At 44.6% G+C, this 21,406-nt stretch overlaps 1 protein-coding gene across 1 annotated transcript; it reads right to left on the bottom strand.

Annotated features, from left to right (window-relative positions):
- Positions 1–12,170: 12,170 nt before the first annotated feature.
- On the bottom strand, positions 12,171–16,201 carry LOC123101554 (probable ubiquitin-conjugating enzyme E2 23). The gene is made up of 3 exons (XM_044522946.1): positions 15,947–16,201; positions 15,783–15,855; positions 12,171–12,805 (listed from the first exon to the last, which is right to left on the bottom strand). The coding sequence occupies exons 1-3, from the start codon at positions 16,199–16,201 to the stop codon at positions 12,171–12,173; spliced, it is 963 nt and encodes a 320-aa protein (XP_044378881.1).
- Positions 16,202–21,406: the final 5,205 nt, after the last annotated feature.

Raw genomic sequence — 21,406 nt, 5'->3', positions numbered from 1 at the left:
TTCCATTGCACCATGTTTGTTTGAGTCCATCTTGATGCCTAAAATGTTGTTGCAAGAGTGCTATAAAATATTAGTTCCTGATTCTTATCAGATTATGAACATTTGTCATTTTTGCCATGATTAATGTGTGCTGCATATGAACTTGAGCCCTACATGTGTTTTTGGCTATGCCATGCCATCTTTACAGGGGTGTATGCCATGTATTTTTGTGATCAATGTGGTGACTAGCACAAGCATGCAAAGTAACTCTCGTGATGTTGCTGATTTCAGGGACTTAGAATTTCACAAAGTCTTTTCCCTGTTATTATTTTTATGCCATGTATTCATGTTGCTACAGAGTGATCCATGCTTATTTTGAGTATATTCAGTAAGAATGATTTGAGCATATGGTTATGCTTTATCCATACATGTCCCTATTTGCATTTATAGAGTACCCTAGCATGACTCAATCTTGCTCTACTTTTGCTATAAAATGTTCCTGGCAGATTGTTTACGTGTTAATCAATTTTTCCAAGGTTGTTGTAGTTGATCCATGCATGCTATGAACTTGCTCTTGCTTTGCTTGGCTTCATGATCATGTCTTCTTGCTGGGTGTATGCTTAGCTTGTCATGCAATGCCTTTAGTTGAGTGCATCGAGCTCGCAAACATGCTTTCATAACTCTGTTTATGCCATGTCCAGTTTCTGCTAAGTCCGAATCTGTTAACGAAACTTGCTATGTTTACATGGGTGCCATCATGTTTTCTGTGCCCTTTTGGCTTATGGTCAGTAAGGGACTTTTGTTATATGCTTTGAGTAGTTTCATGCCATGCCTTCTGTTGCTAGGATCTGACCCTGTAGCATGTTGTTATCTTGCTCTAAACATTGCTTCCTGATGTTAATTCCTGACATGTTATTCTCTCTAAGTCTGTGATGTTGTTATCTTTTGCACTTTTGCCATGCTTGTTTGAATCTGCTATTGTATGATTTAGCCGTAGCTCAGTGTTCATCTTTTGTCAAGCATCTTGAGTAGATCACTGGCATGTGCTTTATTGCTATGTTAAAGTGCAGTAGCTTAGTTTCTTGTTGCATTTTAGATGGCGTCATGATGTTAATCGCAGGATCGTGCCATTCTTATTTTGCTTGCCATTTGCAAACCGTGCATCCGATTCCGGTGATCTTTATATCGATTTCGACCGAAATCAACTCATCTTTCCAGTGGCACTCTTGGTTTGCCAAGTTGAGGCCTGGTTCAATCTTTCCCTTCCGAAGCACGCATATGCATTGCATATTACATCCCGCATATCGTGCCATGTTTTGCATCATGTTGCTTGCGCATTGCATCGTGGTTGATTGTGGTTTTCTTTGCTTGTGTTCTTTCTTGGGTAGAGCCAGGAGACGAGTACGTGATCGAGGAACCCGTTGAGTACGCTTACGAGGATCAAGTTTACGTCAACTCGGAGAACTTTGCAGTTAAGATGACCATACACTCGAAATCACTTCTATCTTTGCTTGCTAGTTGCTCGCTCTATTGCTATGCCTATGCTGAAGGAAATATGCCCTAGAGGCAATAATAAAGTTATTATTTATTTCCTTATATCATGATAAAAGTTTATTATTCATGCTAGAATTGTATTAACCGGAAACATAATACATGTGTGAATACATAGACAAACAGAGTGTCACTAGTATGCCTCTACTTGACTAGCTCGTTAATCAAAGATGGTTATGTTTCCTAACCATGGACAAAGAGTTGTCATTTGATTAATGGGATCACATCATTAGTTGAATGATCTGATTGACATGACCCATTCCATTAGCTTAGCACCCGATCGTTTAGTATGTTGCTATTGCTTTCTTCATGACTTATACATGTTCCTATGACTATGAGATTATGCAACTCCCGTTTGCCGTAGGAACACTTTGTGTGCTACCAAACGTCACAACGTAACTGGGTGATTATAAAGGAGCTCTACAGGTGTCTCCAAAGGTACATGTTGGGTTGGCGTATTTCGAGATTAGGATTTGTCACTCCGATTGTCGGAGAGGTATCTCAGGGCCCTCTCGGTAATGCACATCACTGAAGCCTTGCAAGCATTGCAACTAATGAGTTAGTTGCGGGATGATGTATTACGGAACGAGTAAAGAGACTTGCCGGTAACGAGATTGAACTAGGTATTGGATACCGACGATCGAATCTCGGGCAAGTAACATACCGATGACAAAGGGAACAACGTATGTTGTTATGCGGTCTGACCGATAAAAGATCTTCATAGAATATGTAGGAGCCAATATGAGCATCCAGGTTCCGCTATTGGTTATTGACCGGAGACGTGTCTCAGTCATGTCTACATTGTTCTCAAACCCGTAGGGTCCGCACGCTTAAGGTTACGATGACAGTTATATTATGAGTTTATGCATTTTGATGTACCGAACTTTGTTCGGAGTCCCGGATGTGATCACGGACATGACGAGGAGTCTCGAAATGGTCGAGACATAAAGATTGATATATTGGGAGCCTATATTTGGATATCGGAAGCGTTCCGGGTGAAATTGGGATTTTACCGGATTACCGGGAGGTTACCGGAACCCCCCGGGAGGTATATGGGCCTTAGTGGGCCTTAGTGGAAGAGAGAAGAGGTGGCCAGAGATGGGCCGCACGCCCCTCCCCCCCTTTGGTCCGAATAGGACAAGGAGAGGGGGCCGGCCCCCCTTCCTCCTCTCTCTCCTCTTTCCCCCCCTCCGTGAATCCTATTCCAACTAGGAAAGGGGGGGAGTCCTACTCCCAGAAGGAGTAGGACTCCTCCTGGCGCGCCACCTCTTGGCCGGCCAGCCCCCCCCCCTTTGAGCCTTTATATACGGAGGCACGGGGCACCCCTAGAGACACAAGTTGATCCACGTGATCATATTCTTAGCCGTGTGCGGTGCCCCCTTTCACCATAGTCCTCGATAATATTGTAGCGGTGCTTAGGCGAAGGCCTGCGACGGTAGTACATCAAGATCGTCACCACGCCGTCGTGCTGATGGAACTCTTCCCCGACACTTTGCTGGATCGGAGTCCGGGGATCGTCATCGAGCTGAACGTGTGCTAGAACTCGGAGGTGCCGTAGTTTTGGTGCTTGATCGGTCGGGCCGTGGAGACGTACAACTACATCAACCAAGTTAACGCTTCCGTTGTCGATCTACAAGGGTACGTAGATCACACTCTCCCCCTCTCGTTGCTATGCATCACCATGATCTTGCGTGTGCGTAGGAATTTTTTTGAAATTACTACGAAACCCAACAGTGGTATCAGAGCCTAGGTTTTATGTGTTGATGTTATATGCACGAGTAAAACACAAGTGAGTTGTGGGCGATATAAGTCATACTGCTTACCAGCATGTCATACTTTGGTTCGGCGGTATTGTTGGACGAAGCGGCCCAGACCGACATTACGCGTACGCTTACGCGAGACCGATTCTCCCGACGTGCTTTGCACAAAGGTGGCTAGCGGGTGACAGTTTCTCCAACTTTAGTTGAACCGAGTGTGGCTACGCCCGGTCCTTGCGAAGGTTAAAACAGCACCAACTTGACAAACTATCGTTGTGGTTTTGATGCGTAGGTAAGATTGGTTCTTGCTTAAGCCCGTAGCAGCCACGTAAAACTTGCAACAACAAAGTAGAGGACGTCTAACTTGTTTTTGCAGGGCATGTTGTGATGTGATATGGTCAAGACATGATGCTAAATTTTATTGTATGAGATGATCATGTTTTGTAACCGAGTTATCGGCAACTGGCAGGAGCCATATGGTTGTCGCTTTATTGTATGCAATGCAATCGCGCTGTAATGCTTTACGTTATCACTAAGCGGTAGCGATAGTCTTGGAAGCATGAGATTGGCGAGACGACAACGATACTACAATGGAGATCAAGGTGTCGCGTCGGTGACGATGGTGATCACGATGGTGCTTCGAGGATGGAGATCACAAGCACAAGATGATGATGGCCATATCATATCACTTATATTGATTGCATGTGATGTTTATCTTTTATGCATCTTATCTTGCTTTGATTGACGATAGCATTATAAGATGATCTCTCACTAATTATCAAGAAGTGTTCTCCCTGAGTATGCACCGTTGCGAAAGTTCTTCATGCTGATACACCACGTGATGATCGGGTGTGATAGGCTCTACGTTCAAATACAAGGGGTGCAAAACAGTTGCACACGCAGAATACTCAGGTTATACTTGACGAGCCAAGCATATATAGATATGGCCTCGGAACACGGAGATCAAAAGGTCGAGCGTGAATCATATAGTAGATATGATCAACATAGTGATGTTCACCAATGAAACTACTCCATCTCACGTGATGATCGGACATGGTTTAGTTGACTTGGATCACGTAATCACTTAGAGGATTAGAGGGATGTCTATCTAAGTGGGAGTTCTTTAAGTAATATGATTAATTGAACCTAAATTTATCATGAACTTAGTACCTGATAGTATCTTGCTTATGTATGTTTGATTGTAGATAGATGGCCCGTGCTGTTGTTCCGTTGAATTTTAATGCGTTCCTTGAGAAAGCAAAGTTGAAAGATGATGGTAGCAATTACACGGACTGGGTCCGTAACTTGAGGATTATCCTCATTGCTGCACAGAAGAATTACGTCCTGGAAGCACCGCTGGGTGCCAGGACTGCTGCTGGAGCAACACCAGATGTTATGAACGTCTGACAGAGCAAAGCTGATGACTACTCGATAGTTCAATGTGCCATGCTTTACGGCTTAGAACCGGGACTTCAACGACGTTTTGAACGTCATGGGGCGTATGAGATGTTCCAGGAGTTGAAGTTAATATTTCAAGCAAATGCCCGGATTGAGAGATATGAAGTCTCCAATAAGTTCTATAGCTGCAAGATGGAGGAGGATAGTTCTGTCAGTGAGCATATACTCAAGATGTCTGGGTATTGTAATCACTTGATTCAACTAGGAGTTAATCTTCCGGATGATAGCGTCATTGACAGAATTCTCCAATCACTTCCACCAAGCTACAAGAGCTTCGTGATGAACTATAATATGCAAGGGATGAATAAGACTATTCCTGAGCTCTTCGCAATGCTGAAAGCTGCGGAGGTAGAAATCAAGAAGGAGCATCAAGTGTTGATGGTCAACAAGACCACTAGTTTCAAGAAAAAGGGCAAAGGGAAGAAGAAGGGGAACTTCAAGAAGAACAGCAAGCAAGTTGCTGCTCAAGAGAAGAGACCCAAGTCTGGACCTAAGCCTGAAACTGAGTGCTTCTACTGCAAGCAGACTGGTCATTGGAAGCGGAACTGCCCCAAGTATTTGGCGGATAAGAAGGATGGCAAGGTGAACAAAGGTATATGTGATATACACGTTATTGATGTGTACCTTACTAATGCTCACAGTAGCACCTGGGTATTTGATACTGGTTCTGTTGCTAATATTTGCAACTCGAAACAGGGACTACGGATTAAGCGAAGATTGGCTAAGGACAAGGTGACGATGCGCGTGGGAAACGGTTCCAAAGTCGATGTGATCGCAGTCGGCGCGCTACCTCTACATCTACCTTCGGGATTAATATTAGACCTAAATAATTGTTATTTGGTGCCAGCGTTAAGCATGAACATTATATCTGGATCTTGTTTGATGCGAGACGGTTATTCATTTAAATCAGAGAATAATGATTGTTCTATTTATATGAGTAATATCTTTTATGGTCATGCACCCTTGAAGAATGGTCTATTCTTATTGAATCTCGATAGTAGTGACACACATATTCATAATGTTGAAGCCAAAAGATGCAGAGTTGATAATGATAGTGTAACTTATTTGTGGCACTGCCGTTTAGGTCATATCGGTGTAAAGCGCATGAAAAAACTCCATACTGATGGACTTTTGGAACCACTTGATTATGAATCACTGGGTACTTGCGAACCGTGCCTCATGGGCAAGATGACTAAAACGCCGTTCTCCGGTACTATGGAGAGAGCAACAGATTTGTTGGAAATCATACATATAGATGTATGTGGTCCGATGAATATTGAGGCTCGTGACGGATATCGTTATTTTCTCACCTTCACAGATGACTTAAGCAGATATGGGTATATCTACTTAATGAAACATAAGTCTGAAACGTTTGAAAAGTTCAAAGAATTTCAGAGTGAAGTTGAAAATCATCGTAACAAGAAAATAAAGTTTCTACGATTTGATCGTGGAGGAGAATATTTGAGTTATGAGTTTGGTGTACATTTGAAACAATGCGGAATAGTTTCACAACTCACGCCACCCGGAACACCATAACGTAATGGTGTGTCCGAACATCGTAATCGTACTTTACTAGATATGGTGCGATCTATGATGTCTCTTACTGATTTACCGCTATCGTTTTGGGGCTATGCTTTGGAGACGGCCGCATTCACGTTAAATAGGGCACCATCAAAATCCGTTGAGACGACTCCTTATGAACTATGGTTTGGCAAGAAACCAAAGTTGTCGTTTCTGAAAGTTTGGGGCTGCGATGCTTATGTGAAAAAGCTTCAACCTGATAAGCTCGAACCCAAATCGGAGAAATGTGTCTTCATATGATATCCAAAGGAGACTATTGGATACACCTTCTATCACAGATCCGAAGGCAAGACTTTTATTGCTAAGTTCGGAAACTTTCTAGAGAAGGAGTTTCTCTCGAAAGAAGTGAGTGGGAGGAAAGTAGAACTTGACGAGGTAACTGTACCTGCTCCCTTATTGGAAAGTAGTGCATCATAGAAAACTGTTTCTGTGACACCTACACCAATTAGTGAGGAAGCTAATGATAATGATCATGAAAGTTCAGAACAAGACACTACTGAACCTCGTAGATCAATCAGAGTGAGATCCGCGCCAGAGTGGTATGGTAATCCTGTTCTGGAAGTCATGCTACTAGATCATGATGAACCTACGAACTATGAAGAAGCGATGATGAGCCCAGATTCCGCAAAATGGCTTGAAGCCATGAAATCTGAGATGGGATCCATGTATGAGAACAAAGTGTGGACTTTGGTTGACTTGCCCAATGATCGGCAAGCAATTGAGAATAAATGGATCTTCAAGAAGAAGACTGACGCCGACGGTAATATTACTGTCTACAAAGCTCGACTTGTCACAAAAGGGTTTCGGCAAGTTCAAGGGATTGACTACGATGAGACCTTCTCACCGTAGCGATGCTTAAGTCTGTCCGAATCATGTTAGCAATTGCCGCATTTTATGATTATGAAATTTGGCAGATGGATGTCAAAACTGCATTCCTGAATGGATTTCTGGAAGAAGAGTTGTATATGATGCAACCAGAGGGTTTTGTCGATCCAAAGGGAGCTAACAAAGTGTGCAAACTCCAGCGATCCATTTATGGATTGGTGCAAGCCTCTCGGAGTTGGAATAAACGCTTTGATAGTGTGATCAAAGCATTTGGTTTTATATAGACTTTCGGAGAAGCCTGTATTTACAAGAAAGTGAGTGGGAGCTCTGTAGCATTTCTGATATTATATGCGGATGACATATTACTGATTGGAAATGATATAGAATTTCTGGATATCATAAAGGGATACTTGAATAAGAGTTTTTCAATGAAAGACCTCGGTGAAGCTGCTTACATATTAGGCATTAAGATCTATAGAGATAGATCAAGACGCTTAATTGGACTTTCACAAAGCACATACCTTGACAAAGTTTTGAAGAAGTTCAAAATGGATCAAGCAAAGAAAGGTTCTTGCCTGTGTTACAAGGTGTGAAGTTGAGTCAGACTCAATTCCCGACCACTGCAGAAGATAGAGAGAAAATGAAAGATGTTCCCTATGCTTCAGCCATAGGCTCTATCATGTATGCAATGCTGTGTACCAGACCTAATGTGTGACTTGCTATAAGTCTAGCAGGGAGGTACCAAAGTAATCCAGGAGTGGATCACTGGACAGCGGTCAAGAACATCCTGAAGTACCTTAAAAGGACTAAGGATATGTTTCTCGTATATGGAGGTGACAAAGAGCTCATCATAAACGGTTACGTGGATGCAAGCTTTGACACTGATCTGGACGATTCTAAATCGCAAACCGGATACGTGTTTACATTAAATGGTGGAGCTGTCAGTTGGTGCAGTTCTAAACAAAGCGTCATGGCGGGATCTACATGTGAAGCGGAGTACATAGCTGCTTCGGAAGCAGCAAACGAAGGAGTCTAGATCAAGGAGTTCATATCCGATCTAGGTGTCATACCTAGTGCTTCGGGTCCAATGAAAATCTTTTGTGAAAATACTGGTGCAATTGCCTTGGCGAAGGAATCCAGATTTCACAAGAGAACCAAGCACATCAAGAGACGCTTCAATTCCATCCGGGATCTAGTCCAGGTGGGAGACATAGAGATTTGCAAGATACATACAGATCTGAATGTAGCAGACCCGTTGACTAAGCCTCTTCCACGAGCAAAACATGATCAGCACCAAGGCTCCATGGGTGTTAGAATCATTACAATATAATCTAGATTATTGACTCTAGTGCAAGTGGGATACTGAAGGAAATATGCCCTAGAGGCAATAATAAAGTTATTATTTATTTCCTTATATCATGATAAAAGTTTATTATTCATGCTAGAATTGTATTAACCGGAAACATAATACATGTGTGAATACATAGACAAACAGAGTGTCACTAGTATGCCTCTACTTGACTAGCTCGTTAATCAAAGATGGTTATGTTTCCTAACCATGGACAAAGAGTTGTCATTTGATTAATGGGATCACATCATTAGTTGAATGATCTGATTGACATGACCCATTCCATTAGCTTAGCACCCGATCGTTTAGTATGTTGCTATTGCTTTCTTCATGACTTATACATGTTCCTATGACTATGAGATTATGCAACTCCCGTTTGCCGGAGGAACAGTTTGTGTGCTACCAAACGTCACAACGTAACTGGGTGATTATAAAGGAGCTCTACAGGTGTCTCCAAAGGTACATGTTGGGTTGGCGTATTTCGAGATTAGGATTTGTCACTCTGATTGTCGGAGAGGTATCTCTGGGCCCTCTCAGTAATGCACATCACTGAAGCCTTACAAGCATTGCAACTAATGAGTTAGTTGCGGGATGATGTATTACGGAACGAGTAAAGAGACTTGCCGGTTACGAGATTGAACTAGGTATTGGATACCGACGATCGAATCTCGGGCAAGTAACATACCGATGACAAAGGGAACAACGTATGTTGTTATGCGGTCTGACCGATAAAAGATCTTCGTAGAATATGTAGGAGCCAATATGAGCATCCAGGTTCCGCTATTGGTTATTGACCGGAGACGTGTCTCAGTCATGTCTACATTGTTCTCGAACCCGTAGGGTCCGCACGCTTAAGGTTACGATGACAGTTATATTATGAGTTTATGCATTTTGATGTACCGAACTTTGTTCGGAGTCCCGGATGTGATCACGGACATGACGAGGAGTCTCTAAATGGTCGAGACATAAAGATTGATATATTGGGAGCCTATATTTGGATATCGGAAGCGTTCCGGGTGAAATCGGGATTTTACCGGATTACTGGGAGGTTACCGGAACCCCCCGGGAGGTATATGGGCCTTAGTGGGCCTTAGTGGAAGAGAGAAGAGGTGGCCAGAGATGGGCCGCACGCCCCTCCCCCCTTTGGTCCGAATAGGACAAGGAGAGGGGGCCGGCCCCCCTTCCTCCTCTCTCTCCTCTTTCCCCCCCTCCGCGAATCCTATTCCAACTAGGAAAGGGGGGGAGTCCTACTCCCGGAAGGAGTAGGACTCCTCCTGGCGCGCCACCTCTTGGCCAGCCAGCCCCCCCTTTGAGCCTTTATATATGGAGGCACGGGGCACCCCTAGAGACACAAGTTGATCCATGTGATCATATTCTTAGCCGTGTGCGGTGCCCCCTTCCACCATAGTCCTCGATAATATTATAGCGGTGCTTAGGCGAAGCCCTGCAACGGTAGTACCTCAAGATCATCACCACGCCGTCGTGCTGACGGAACTCTTCCCTGACACTTTGCTGGATCGGAGTCCGGGGATCGTCCTCGAGCTGAACGTGTGCTAGAACTCGGAGGTGCCGTAGTTTCGGTGCTTGATCGGTCGGGCCATGGAGACATACGACTACATCAACCAAGTTAACGCTTCCGTTGTCGATCTACAAGGGTACGTAGATCACACTCTCCCCCTCTCGTTGCTATGCATCACCATGATCTTGCGTGTGCGTAGGAATTTTTTTGAAATTACTACGAAACCCAACATATGCCACGATACCTACCACTTGCTTTATCATGCCTCCCATATTCCATGTCAAGCCTCTAACCCACCTTGTCCTAGCAAACCGTTGTTTGGCTATGTTTCCGCTTTGCTCAGCCCCTCTTATAGCGTTGCTAGTTGCAGGTGAAGATGGAGTTTGTTCCTTGTTGGAACATGATTATTGTTGAGATATCATTATTATATCTTGCTTACTTTAATGCACCTATATACTTGGTAAAGGGTGCAAGGCTCGGCCTTATGCCTGGTGTTTTTGTTCCACTCTTGCCGCCCTAGTTTCCGTCATACCGGTGTTATGTTCCTTGATTTTGCGTTCCTTACGCGGTTGGGTTATAATGGGAACCCCTTGACAGTTCGCCTTGAATAAAACTCCTCCAACAAGGCCCAACCTTGGTTTTACCTTTTGCCACCTAAGCCTTTTCCCTTGGGTTCCGCGGACTCAAGGGTCATCTTTATTTTAAACCCCCGGGCCAGTGCTCCTCCGAGTGTTGGTCCAAACTAGAGTCCTTTGCAGCGCCCCCTCGGGGAAACTCGAGGTTTGGTTTTAGTTGTACGGAGCGCTCATCCGGTGTGCCCTGAGAACGAGATACGTGCGACTCCTATCGGGATTTGTCGGCACATCGGGCGACTTTGCTGGTCTTGTTTTACCATTGTCGAAATGCCTTGTAACCGGGATTCCGAGTCTGATCGGGTCGTCCTGGGAGAAGGAATATCCTTCGTTGACCGTGAGAGCTTGTGATGAGCTAAGTTGGGACACCCCTGCAGGGTTTTGAACTTTCAAAAGCCGTGCCCGCGGTTATGGGCAGATGGGAATTTGTTAATATCCGGTTGTAGAAAACCTGACACTTAACTTAATTAAAATGAATCAACAACGTGTGTAACCGTGATGGTCTCTTTTCGGCGGAGTCCGGGAAGAGAACACAGTCTCGTGTTATGCTTGAACGTAAGTAGTACTAGGATCACTTCTTGATCTGATATCTTCTCGACCGTGCTTTGCTTCTCTTCTCGCTCTCCTTTGCGTAAGTTAGCCACTACATATGCTAGTGCTTGCTGCAGCTCCACCTCACTACCTTTTCCTACCCATAAGCTTAAATAGTCTTGATCGCGAGGGTGTGAGATTGCTGAGTCCCCGTGACTCAAAGATTACTTCCAAAACCAGATGCAGGTGCCGATGGTGTCATTCCATGGGATGCGACCGAACTCAAATGGGAGTTCGGCGAGGATTCAGGACGTTACTATGTTTCCTTTCCACACGATCCGTAGTGGAGCCCAGTTGGAGCGATCGGGGATCTATATGCATTTGGGGTTGTCTTTATTTTTGTTCCGTAGTCGGAACTTAATTGTATTCTGGATGATGTAATGTTATATTTATGCATTGTGTGAAGTGGCGATTGTAAGCCAACTCTGTACTTTTTTCTTATTCAGTACATAAGATGTGTAAAGATTACCCCTCTTGCGACACGCCTACAATGCGATTATGCCTCTAAGTCGTGCTCCGACACATGGGAGATATAGCCGCATCGTGGATGTTACAATGGAGGAAGTACATTTTATTTTACGATGGTAGTACAGACCCAGGAAGTCAGTAGGTCCAATTGAACATAAGCCCCTCAAAAAAGCCATCGGAGCAGCGGCAGACCCTACGAGAATATCTATCGGGTGGTGGTAACCACTGAGTGCAGTTGTCGCACCCCATAGTGTGCATTCCTGTTAACAATGCAAACAAGAAATAATGAATAAAATAAACCCTCAGTTGCAAAAAAGAGAGCATAAAATAATCCTAAAACAAGTAGTACAGTAATGAATTAATGCCTCCAGATCACTGAGACTGAGATGAGTTAATTGTATTGTACTATGAGAATTGGGTGGTTGTGCTGGTGAGGTCGTACCCTTCGCCTTCGTCGCCAATCATTGTGAAGGCAGCCACGAGCCTCGGCACCACATTGGCAAGCGCGATCTTGAAGCCGGCCAGCAGGGTAGTTCCATGCCCCCCTCTTCAACAGGCACGCATCCTTTCAGGTATGCCTCACACATCCTGAGCACGTACCTCCCCCGACGGCGGAAGTGGTCCTTCACGAACCCCTTGAACCCCTGGGGCGGTCGGCGCACCAGGTGTAGCATGGTCCGCGAGCTGAGCAGGAACACGTTCTCGTAGTAGGGGAACACGTTGCGATGGCCCTCCGGTGTATTGATCAGGGACTCGAAGCTGGCCTCATTATAGTAGGGTTGGTCGTTGAGGACAAGTGCTTGAAGGGAGACGACGACCTGGAGCAGGCTTGACGTTCCCGGCGACCAGACCTCCGTGCCCTCGCCGTCGAAGGTGTTGAACAGGCTCAGGCACACCGTACCGCTGGGATAGAGGTTTGGATTGAGGTGTAGGCCGAACGAGTGGTAGTAGACCTGCGGCGGCACGGCTGGGTAGGACGGCGGCAGCTGCATGTCGAAGAAGAAGAGCCCGTCCTGGTACGGTGTACCGCTCGCACCCACCATCGCTACCCGGAGCAGGTCCATGCGTCCCTCGAATGCCCAAACGTAGATACCATCTGCACATGCAAATATCCATGTCAATCTCATTCATCGCCATATGTCATTTATTATTCCCTTTTTCAAACCTTGCATAAGGACTGCATGTGATCTTATAGAAGGAGAAAAGAGGTCATACAAAGTCTTAACCTTACAAAGATCAAGATACAAAAAAGAAAGAATAATGACTAACGAAGATTAGCAACTAACATGTTCTAACAACGACCCCAAAACTAACCTAAGACAAACAAGATCGTGACCTAAGTGAACAACGATTCCAAACACTTTGCTCTGGCTTTGAACCATTGGTAGGCATCACACTTGGTCTGAACAACCAGGATATGGACCATGAGAATTTGTCGCCTATTTTCAAACACTTTTCTGTTCCTTGTACGGCGACCACGACCACGACCTAAATGAAAAACGACTCCAAACACTATGCTTCGGCTTTTAACCATTGGTAGGCATCACACTTGGTCTGAGCAATCATGATATATCGACCGTTTGTTGTTTATTTTCAAACACTCTTCTATTTCTTCTATTTTCAAACACTTTACGGGCTTGAAACATCTCTACTCCTAATGAAGCAGTTGGTAGTCTCGCTTTTAGGTTTTTTTTCGTCCCACCACTTTCGTCCGGTTTTTTTCCGTAGGTTAACCGTCGTAGATTTTTTTCGATGATGGTTTCTTATTCATCGGTTTATTTACCCCTCAGCTCTTTCCTTGCAAATCAGGACTTTCCAAACGTGCACGCAATCACGGATCTAAATTTACTAACTTATCCAAATCAATCGATACCTTCCATTATTGCAAATTTCTTTAGGAAACAAATAATAGATTTTAAGGAAACAAATAAAAGATTTTAAAGACACATCATACTTTACTAATAATCACTAAAAATCAAATCTAAATTAATTAACCTTACCTTAAATCACTCAATCACTTTAATTAAAAAACATTTTCTTTCCTAACTGCACCTCGCTTAGTGTGCACATAACAATCCGAAGTAATTAGAGTCACATGATTGAATCCATTTATTTAGAGCGACATGATTGCGTTCCGGGATGGAGGCCATGATTTCGTCGAGGTCGTTGCTGCCTCCTACACTCAGGGTGTGTCGCCGAGATCGAGGCGAGCATGAGGAGCTGTGGCCACCGCCATGGTCACCTCATCGCAGGGGATGGAGCACGCCGTCGGCCTACAGCTTGTGGAGATCAGCACTTTCCAAACGTGCACGCAATCACGGATTTAAATTTACTAACTTATCCAAATCAACCGATATCTTTCATTATTATTGCAAATTTCTTTAGGAAACAAATAATATATTTTAAGGAAAAAAATAAAAGATTTTAAAGACGCATCGTACTTTACTAACAATCACTAAAAATCAAATCTAAATTAATTAACCTTACCTTAAATCACTCAATCACTTTAATTAGAGAACATTTTCTTTCCTAACTGCACCCCGCTTAGTGTGCACATAACAATCCGAAGTAATTAGAGTCACATGATTGAATCCATTTATTTAGAGCGACATGATTGCGTTCCGGGATGGAGGCCATGATTTCGTCGAGGTCGTTGCTGCCTCCTACACTCAGGGTGTGTGGCCAAGATCGAGGCGAGCATGAGGAGCTGTGGCCACCGCCATGGTCACCCCATCGCAGGGGATGGAGCACGCCGTCGGCCTATAGCTTGTGGAGATCACTGTTGCTCTTCAGGTCGCGTGGTGACCGGATCTTGCCGATGTGTCCCTCCCCGACGACCTCCTCTTCGCCCGGTTGGCCGGCATGGATCTCGCCACTACTGCCCTCAACTTCTCTGCCTCGAGCTCGACGGTCAGCCACCATGGATCCCCCAGCTGGAGGGTCACGTGAACCAGCCGTCCTCCCATGCTGCAGCGGCGAGAAGGTGACATGGCTCTCCGTACACGAAGAGTGGAGTGTGGAGTTCGGTCAAGTACTTATATACTTGGCCTCTACTGCTGATCCATGTACATGGAGAAGAACAGACAACCGCTCATTCATGCTTCGTTCCACTCCTTTGCGCTACATTACTGGAGGTGACATTTTCCTATCTCTCTATGTTGTAACAAGCCTGTTGCCTGCATAGTTAATGGATTTTTTATTTAAATTTATCGCTGCTTAGTGCTTTGTTGCAATTGTTCACGCAAGATTCTTATATATAATCTGAGCGTATGTAGGCATACTTAGCTTTGCTATTCCATTTTTTGGCGCATAGAAATAAGAGTATTGTCCAAGTTAGGTATTCAATTGAGTATGGTATTTGGATTGCTATCAGAATGTCTTTTCTATGCATGTGATTTCTCACATCTGGTTATAATATTTGTGAAGACATGCATTGCACGTGCACTTGGAAGCGGGCCCGTGGCCCGCGCTGGACGGCGCCGACGCCGACCTGAGCCACCTCGTCCGCGTATTCTTGGAGCTGTGGCTGGTCGATTTACATGAAATTAATCCCTCAGTTCTGGTGGTAAATATAATACGCATAATTCATATTGTTATGCACTAGCGTGTATGTGTGAAATAGATGGATTATGGTCCCGTACCCAATAAGATGGATATGTGTGTGTGTTAGAGAGAGAGGGAGAGGGGGATAGAGAGTGAGGAAGACGGAGGGAGAGTGTGTGTCTGTGTGTGTGAGGATTTGATGGTAAAAAAGGTCGCCAATGTCGTAATATTGAACTCTTAAAGTTAATGTGGCCCCGTTGCAACGCACGGGCGTTCTTCTAGTATATATTGAGGCATAGATACGCTTCTGGGATTTTCAAATACTAAGTTCACCTAGATTTTCTTATCCATGTATATTTCTAAGAAGTGCAACTTCAGCCGAGTGACTTGCATTTTTCTCTAGAAAAGGTACAAGTAGGTGAGACAAAAACAAATCCAAGTTACCATTTTTAGAATCACTTAGCCAAATCCTGGTGGAACTAAATTTAGATGCGCCATACGGTTATGGACTTATGCACGTTGCGAGATACCTGGTAAGCTATTCTCCAGTATTTTCCACTCTTTTTGCACCGTCTTGACCCATCTCTTTCTGCCAGCGCTGCCCTGTAGTTCATTTGACAAAAGAAAGAACACTGCTACATCAAATCTAAAAAGGCGCAAAATTGAGGAGGATGACTTCTCTTAGTGCACCTACCTGGTCCGTGGTGTCAAGGTAATGGTGATCATCCGGAGGGCTCTGCACTACATCGAAATGTGGCAAGTTAAATGGACGATCGTCATCACCAGTGACATCTGTGACGTTCACCACACCCTCCACAGAGTCGCCGTCACTAGCATCGGCACTAGCATCGCTTCTTGCTGCGAGATCAGCAATGTTGTACCCTGTTGCAGCGCCACCAACGTTAGGGTCTTCACGGCTACCCGCAGATACATGCGCCAAATTCTGCATGGTCACAGCTGCAGGGCCATCTAGTTCATCCACAGAACCGTCATCGCCTTCGACACTTGTAGTATCTGTTGGATCATTATCCTGTAATTGGGTATAAGATATACGACACATGATTACCGCATACGTTAATGCACGATATTACGCACATAATTAACGGGGTTTGCATCGAGATACAGGAGATAATGTTTCTAAGCTAGCTAGGTAGATAGATACCACGTTGGTAGTGTTAAATTGTGATCCAAATTATACCGTATTGGACTAGACGTAGTATAACCGGTGTGAGCCTTTGCGTTGACGTCGACGCGTACGAGTACAACTCGTTTACTTGTCCTCCAAGGACTCTCATGTATTGCCCTCTTATATACCCTATGTAGTCGCATCTCAGACGGTCTGTCGTCTCGTGCTTGTAATACTCTTCCTCATAGTGATTGCGCCTTCGTGCGTCCGTGGTTTTCTCCCGCAAGGGTTTCCACGTAAAAATCTATGTCTCTCGAGTCTCGTTTATTCTTGTTATTATCTATCAAGTGATATACAGAGCCAAGTTTCATATACGAGATTTGAGATCAGGAGAGTTAGGGTTACATCGTGCGTGCCGCCGCACATCTGAGGCGATCCGTCAATCCAAGGGTGGATCGATTTCGGCTGCAGCCGAGACCGACAGGAGAGCGAGATCGATTACTGCGTCGTTGTGCGAGCCATCAAATTGCAAGACGCCAAAGGGGTCGTATTCCACCGCAGAGCTGCTATACGAGGGTGCAGTCGTTCACGTTTTTTCCGCTGCTCCACGTCCGCGACTCCCAGGTTTCAAGTCCCAAGGAATATCAACCGCAGCTGCTGCTCCTGTTACTCCACGTGAAGATCAAAGCAATTTCAGCTACCGAGTACTACTACTAATTGAGTACTGTTCATGTGAAGGCCTAGTTGACTATTAGTTCAGCTTTTTCTTTAACCCCTCAATTGCTACGGCCACTCCAAAAAGATTACCAGGTGCTATCTCTCTAGTTCTTTGCCCCGCAACATTAATTCTATTAAGAATTTTTTCTATCGGCTTGTACTACTTTGTGTATACAGATTTATCGACTCATGGCATCCATGAAGTACGATTTTCCACTGCTGGATCGTGACACAAGGTTTACCCTATGGCAAGTCAAGATGCGGGCATTGTTAGCACAGGCCGACTATGATGTAGCACTGGATAGTTTTGGGAAGAACCGAATTGAGGACTGGACTGCTGAGGAGAAAAGAATTGATTGTAAAGCTTTGTCACAAATTCAACTCCATTTGCATAATAATATTTTGCAGAAAGTTTTGAGCGAGAAAACTGCCGCCGCTCTATGGTTAAAGCTGGAAGGGATTTGCATGACTAAAGATCTCACCAGCAAGATGCATCTGAAGCAAAAATTATTCCTGCACAGGTTACCCGAGGGAGGTAATGTTTTGAATCATATTTCTGAATTTAAAGAGATCATATCCGATCTAGCTGCAATGGAGGTTAAGTATGAAGAGGAAGATACTGCTTTAATGTTACTTTGTTCATTGACAAGTTCTTATACCAATTTTAGAGACACCATATTATACAGTCGTGATACTCTCACACTTAATGAAATTTATGAATCTTTGAACTCTAAAGAGAAGATGAAACTAATGGTGCCTCATGATGGTTCAAGTTCATCCCAAGCCGAGGGATTATCTGTTCGTGGCAGGACAAAGGAGAATAACTCACATAATGGAAACAGAGGCAAAAGTAAGAACGGCTACAGGGGCCGGTCGCAATCCGGAGACAAGAAATATTGCAGGTATTGCAAGAGAGACGGGCATGACATTGCTGAGTGTTTCAAGTTGCAGAACAAGGAAAAGAGAAAAGGTAACAAACAAGGTGAAAATTCTGCTAACGTTGCTCGTGATGATAGTTCCGATGATGCTCTTGTCGTTATTGCTGGATGTGCTGAGACCAATGATGAGTGGGTACTTGACACTACATGCACTTTTCATGTGTCCACATAGAGATTGGTTTAATACTTTTGATTCCACTACTTCTGCTGGTTCCGTTTTGGGTTTTGATAATTCACCATGCAAGATTGAAGGCATAGGTTCGAATCAAGATGTTTGATGTCATAATCAGAACTTTGACAGATGTTCGGTATATTCCGAAGATGAAGAGAAATCTTATTTCTATGAGTGCCCTTGATGCAAAGGGATACAAGTATTCAGGTGGAGATAGTGTTTTGAAAGTCACCAAAGGTTCCCTTATTGTGATGAAAGGTGATTTAAGTTCGACCAATGGTCTTTATTACCTTCGAGGTTCTACCGTTTCAGGTAACGCTACTCCAGCTATTTCAAAGTATTCTGATTGTGATGCTGCTAACCTTTGGCATATGCGTCTTGGACATATAAGTGAACTTGGTTTGACAGAGTTAAATAAGAGAGGTCTTCTTGATGGATATTAACCTGGTAAATTAAAATTTTGTGAGCATTGTATCTTCAGCAAGCACAAGAGGGTGAAGTTCAACACTTCGGTTCATACAACTGAAGGTATTCTTGATTATGTTCATTCTGATTTATGGGGACCATCTCGCAGAAAGTCACTAGGTGGTGCTAGTAACATGCTGACTATAATTGATGATTATTCGAGAAAAGTATGGCCTTATTTCTTGAAGCATAAATATGAAGCATTCTCAGCTTTTAAGGAGTGGAAGATTATGATTGAGAGACAAACTAAAAAGAAGGTAAAAATACTTCGCACTGATAATGGTATGGAATTTTGTTCTAAGCAATTTAAGAATTATTGCAAGTCTGAAGGCATTGTTAGACATTACACCGTTCCTTATACTCCTCAACAAAACGGTGTTGTTGAGCCCATGAACAGGACCATTATTTCCAGAGCCCGTTGCATGTTGTCCAATGCAAGTTTGCACAGGCGTTTTTGGGCTGAGGCCGCTTCCACTGCTTGTTATCTCATTAATCGTTCACCATCTATTGCTCTTAATAAGAAAACTCCAATTGAGGTATGGTCTGATTCACCTGCTGATTATTCACAGTTGAGAGTTTTTGGTTGCACTGCTTATGCTCATGTTGATAACGGAAAGTTGGAGCCTAGGGCTGTTAAGTGCATCTTTCTTGGTTATAAGTCTGGTGTTAAAGGTTTTAAATTATGGAATCCTGAAACCCAGAAGGTTGTTATTAGCAGAAATGTTATCTTTAATGAATCTGCTATGTTACATGATGTTTCATCTACTAATGTTCCCGTTGAGAGTGAACAGCAGCCTATTGTTCAGGAGCCTACTGTTCAAGTGAAGCATGTTATTGATTCAGGTGATACATCTCGTAATGAAATTGTTGATGCACATGATGAACCCGTCGTTAATGATGATCATGTCACTCCCACTCCAAATCAGCCTATTGTTCCACCCAGTTGGAATCTTGCACGTGACAGAGTTAGACGGGGTAGTAATAAACCTGATAGGTTAATTGAAGAGTGCAATATTGTTTCTTTTGCTTTATCTGTTGCAGAAGAAATTGAAGGTAATTCTGAGCCTTCTTCATATTCCGAGGCTATTATTTCTGATGATAGTAATAAGTGGATGACTGTTGGGGAACGTTGCAGAAAATTAAAAATTTTCCTACGGTTTCACCAAGATCCATCTATGAGTTCATCTAAGCAACGAGTCAAGGGGAAGAGTTTGCATCTACATACCACTTGTAGATCGAGTGCGGAAGCGTTCAAGGGGATGGTGATGAGGGAGTCGTACTCGCCGTGATTCGGATCACCGATGACCAAGTGCTGAACGGACAGCACCTCCGCGTTCAACACACGTACGGGACGGACGACGTCTCCTCCGTCTTGATCCAGCAAGGAGGAAGGAGAGGTTGAGGAAGGCAGCTCCAACGGCAGCACGACGGCGTGGTGTAGTTGGTGCAGCAGTACTCCGACAGAGCTTCGCCAAGCACGTACGGAGGAGGAGAGGTGTTGGGGAGGGGAGGGGCTGCGCCTTAAGTTGTGTCCAGTAGCCCTCCCCTCACCCCTCTATATATAGGAGGAGAGGGGCAAGGGGGCCGGCCCTCTAGGGGAAACCCTAGAGGGGGGCGGCGGCCAAAGGGTGGGGGGCTTGCCCCCCCAAGCAAGGGGGGTGCGCCCCCTTTAGGGTTTCCCCCCCAACCCTAGGCGCATGGGCCCAAGGGGGGGGGGCGCCAAGCCCACTAGGGGCTGGCTGCTATCCCTACGCAGCCCAAGTGGCCCCCCGGGAGGGGTGGTCCCTCCCGGTGGACCCCCGGAACCTCTCCGGTGGTCCCGGTACAATACCGGTATGACCCTGAAACTTTCCAGTGTCCGTTTAACAACTTCCCATATATAAAAATTTACCTCCGGACCATTCCGGAACTCCTCGTGACATCCGGGATCTCATCCGGGACTCCGAACAACATTCGGTGATCACATACTTGTCTTCCTGATAACCCTAGCGTCACCGAACCTTAAGTGTGTAGACCCTACGGGTTCGGGAGACATGCAGACATGACCGAGACTCTCCGGTCAATAACCAACAGCGGGATCTGGATACCCATGTTGGCTCCCACATGCTCCTCGATGATGTCATCAGATGAACCACGATGTCGAGGATTCGATCAAACCCCGTATACAATTCCCTTTGTCAATCGGTACGTTACTTGCCCGAGACCCGATCGTCGATATCCCAATACCTTGTTCAGTCTCGTTACCGGCAAGTCACTTTACTCGTACCATAATGCATGATCCCGTGATCAACCACTTGGTCACTTTGAGCTCATTATGATGATGCATTACCGAGTGGGCCCAAAGATACCTCTCCGTCATACGGAGTGACAAATCCCAGTCTCGATCCGTGTCAACCCAACAGACACTTTCGGAGATACCTATAGTGTACCTTTATAATCACCCAGTTACATTGTGACGTTTGATACACCCAAAGCACTCCTACGGTATCCGGGAGTTACATGATCTCATGGTCGAGGGAAGAGATACTTGACATTGGAAAAGCTCTAGCAAACGAACTAACCGACCTTTGTGCTATGCTTAGGATTGGGTCTTGTCCATCACATCATTCTCCTAATGATGTGATCCCGTTATCAATGACATCCAATGTCCATAGCCAGGAAACCATGACTATCTGTTGATCACAACGAGCTAGTCAACTAGAGGCTCACTAGGGACATATTGTGGTCTATGTATTC

The sequence above is a fragment of the Triticum aestivum genome, chromosome 5A (genome assembly GCF_018294505.1).
Source record: "Triticum aestivum cultivar Chinese Spring chromosome 5A, IWGSC CS RefSeq v2.1, whole genome shotgun sequence".
NCBI lineage: Eukaryota > Viridiplantae > Streptophyta > Magnoliopsida > Poales > Poaceae > Triticum > Triticum aestivum.
Note: the sequence above shows the minus strand (reverse complement) of the source record. Positions and strands in the feature narration are given on the sequence as shown.

Bases quoted from the DNA above. Each gene is read 5' to 3' on its own strand.
- LOC123101554 (XM_044522946.1), bottom strand. From the start codon at position 16,201: ATGCAGAATTTGGCGCATGTATCTGCGGGTAGCCGTGAAGACCCTAAC. The intron at 15,856-15,946 runs GTAGGTGCACTA...AATGAACTACAG, and splicing joins ACCTTGACACCACGGACCAG to GGCAGCGCTGGCAGAAAGAG. The intron at 12,806-15,782 runs GTATCTCGCAAC...TTGCATGTGCAG, and splicing joins ACTGGAGAATAGCTTACCAG to ATGGTATCTACGTTTGGGCA.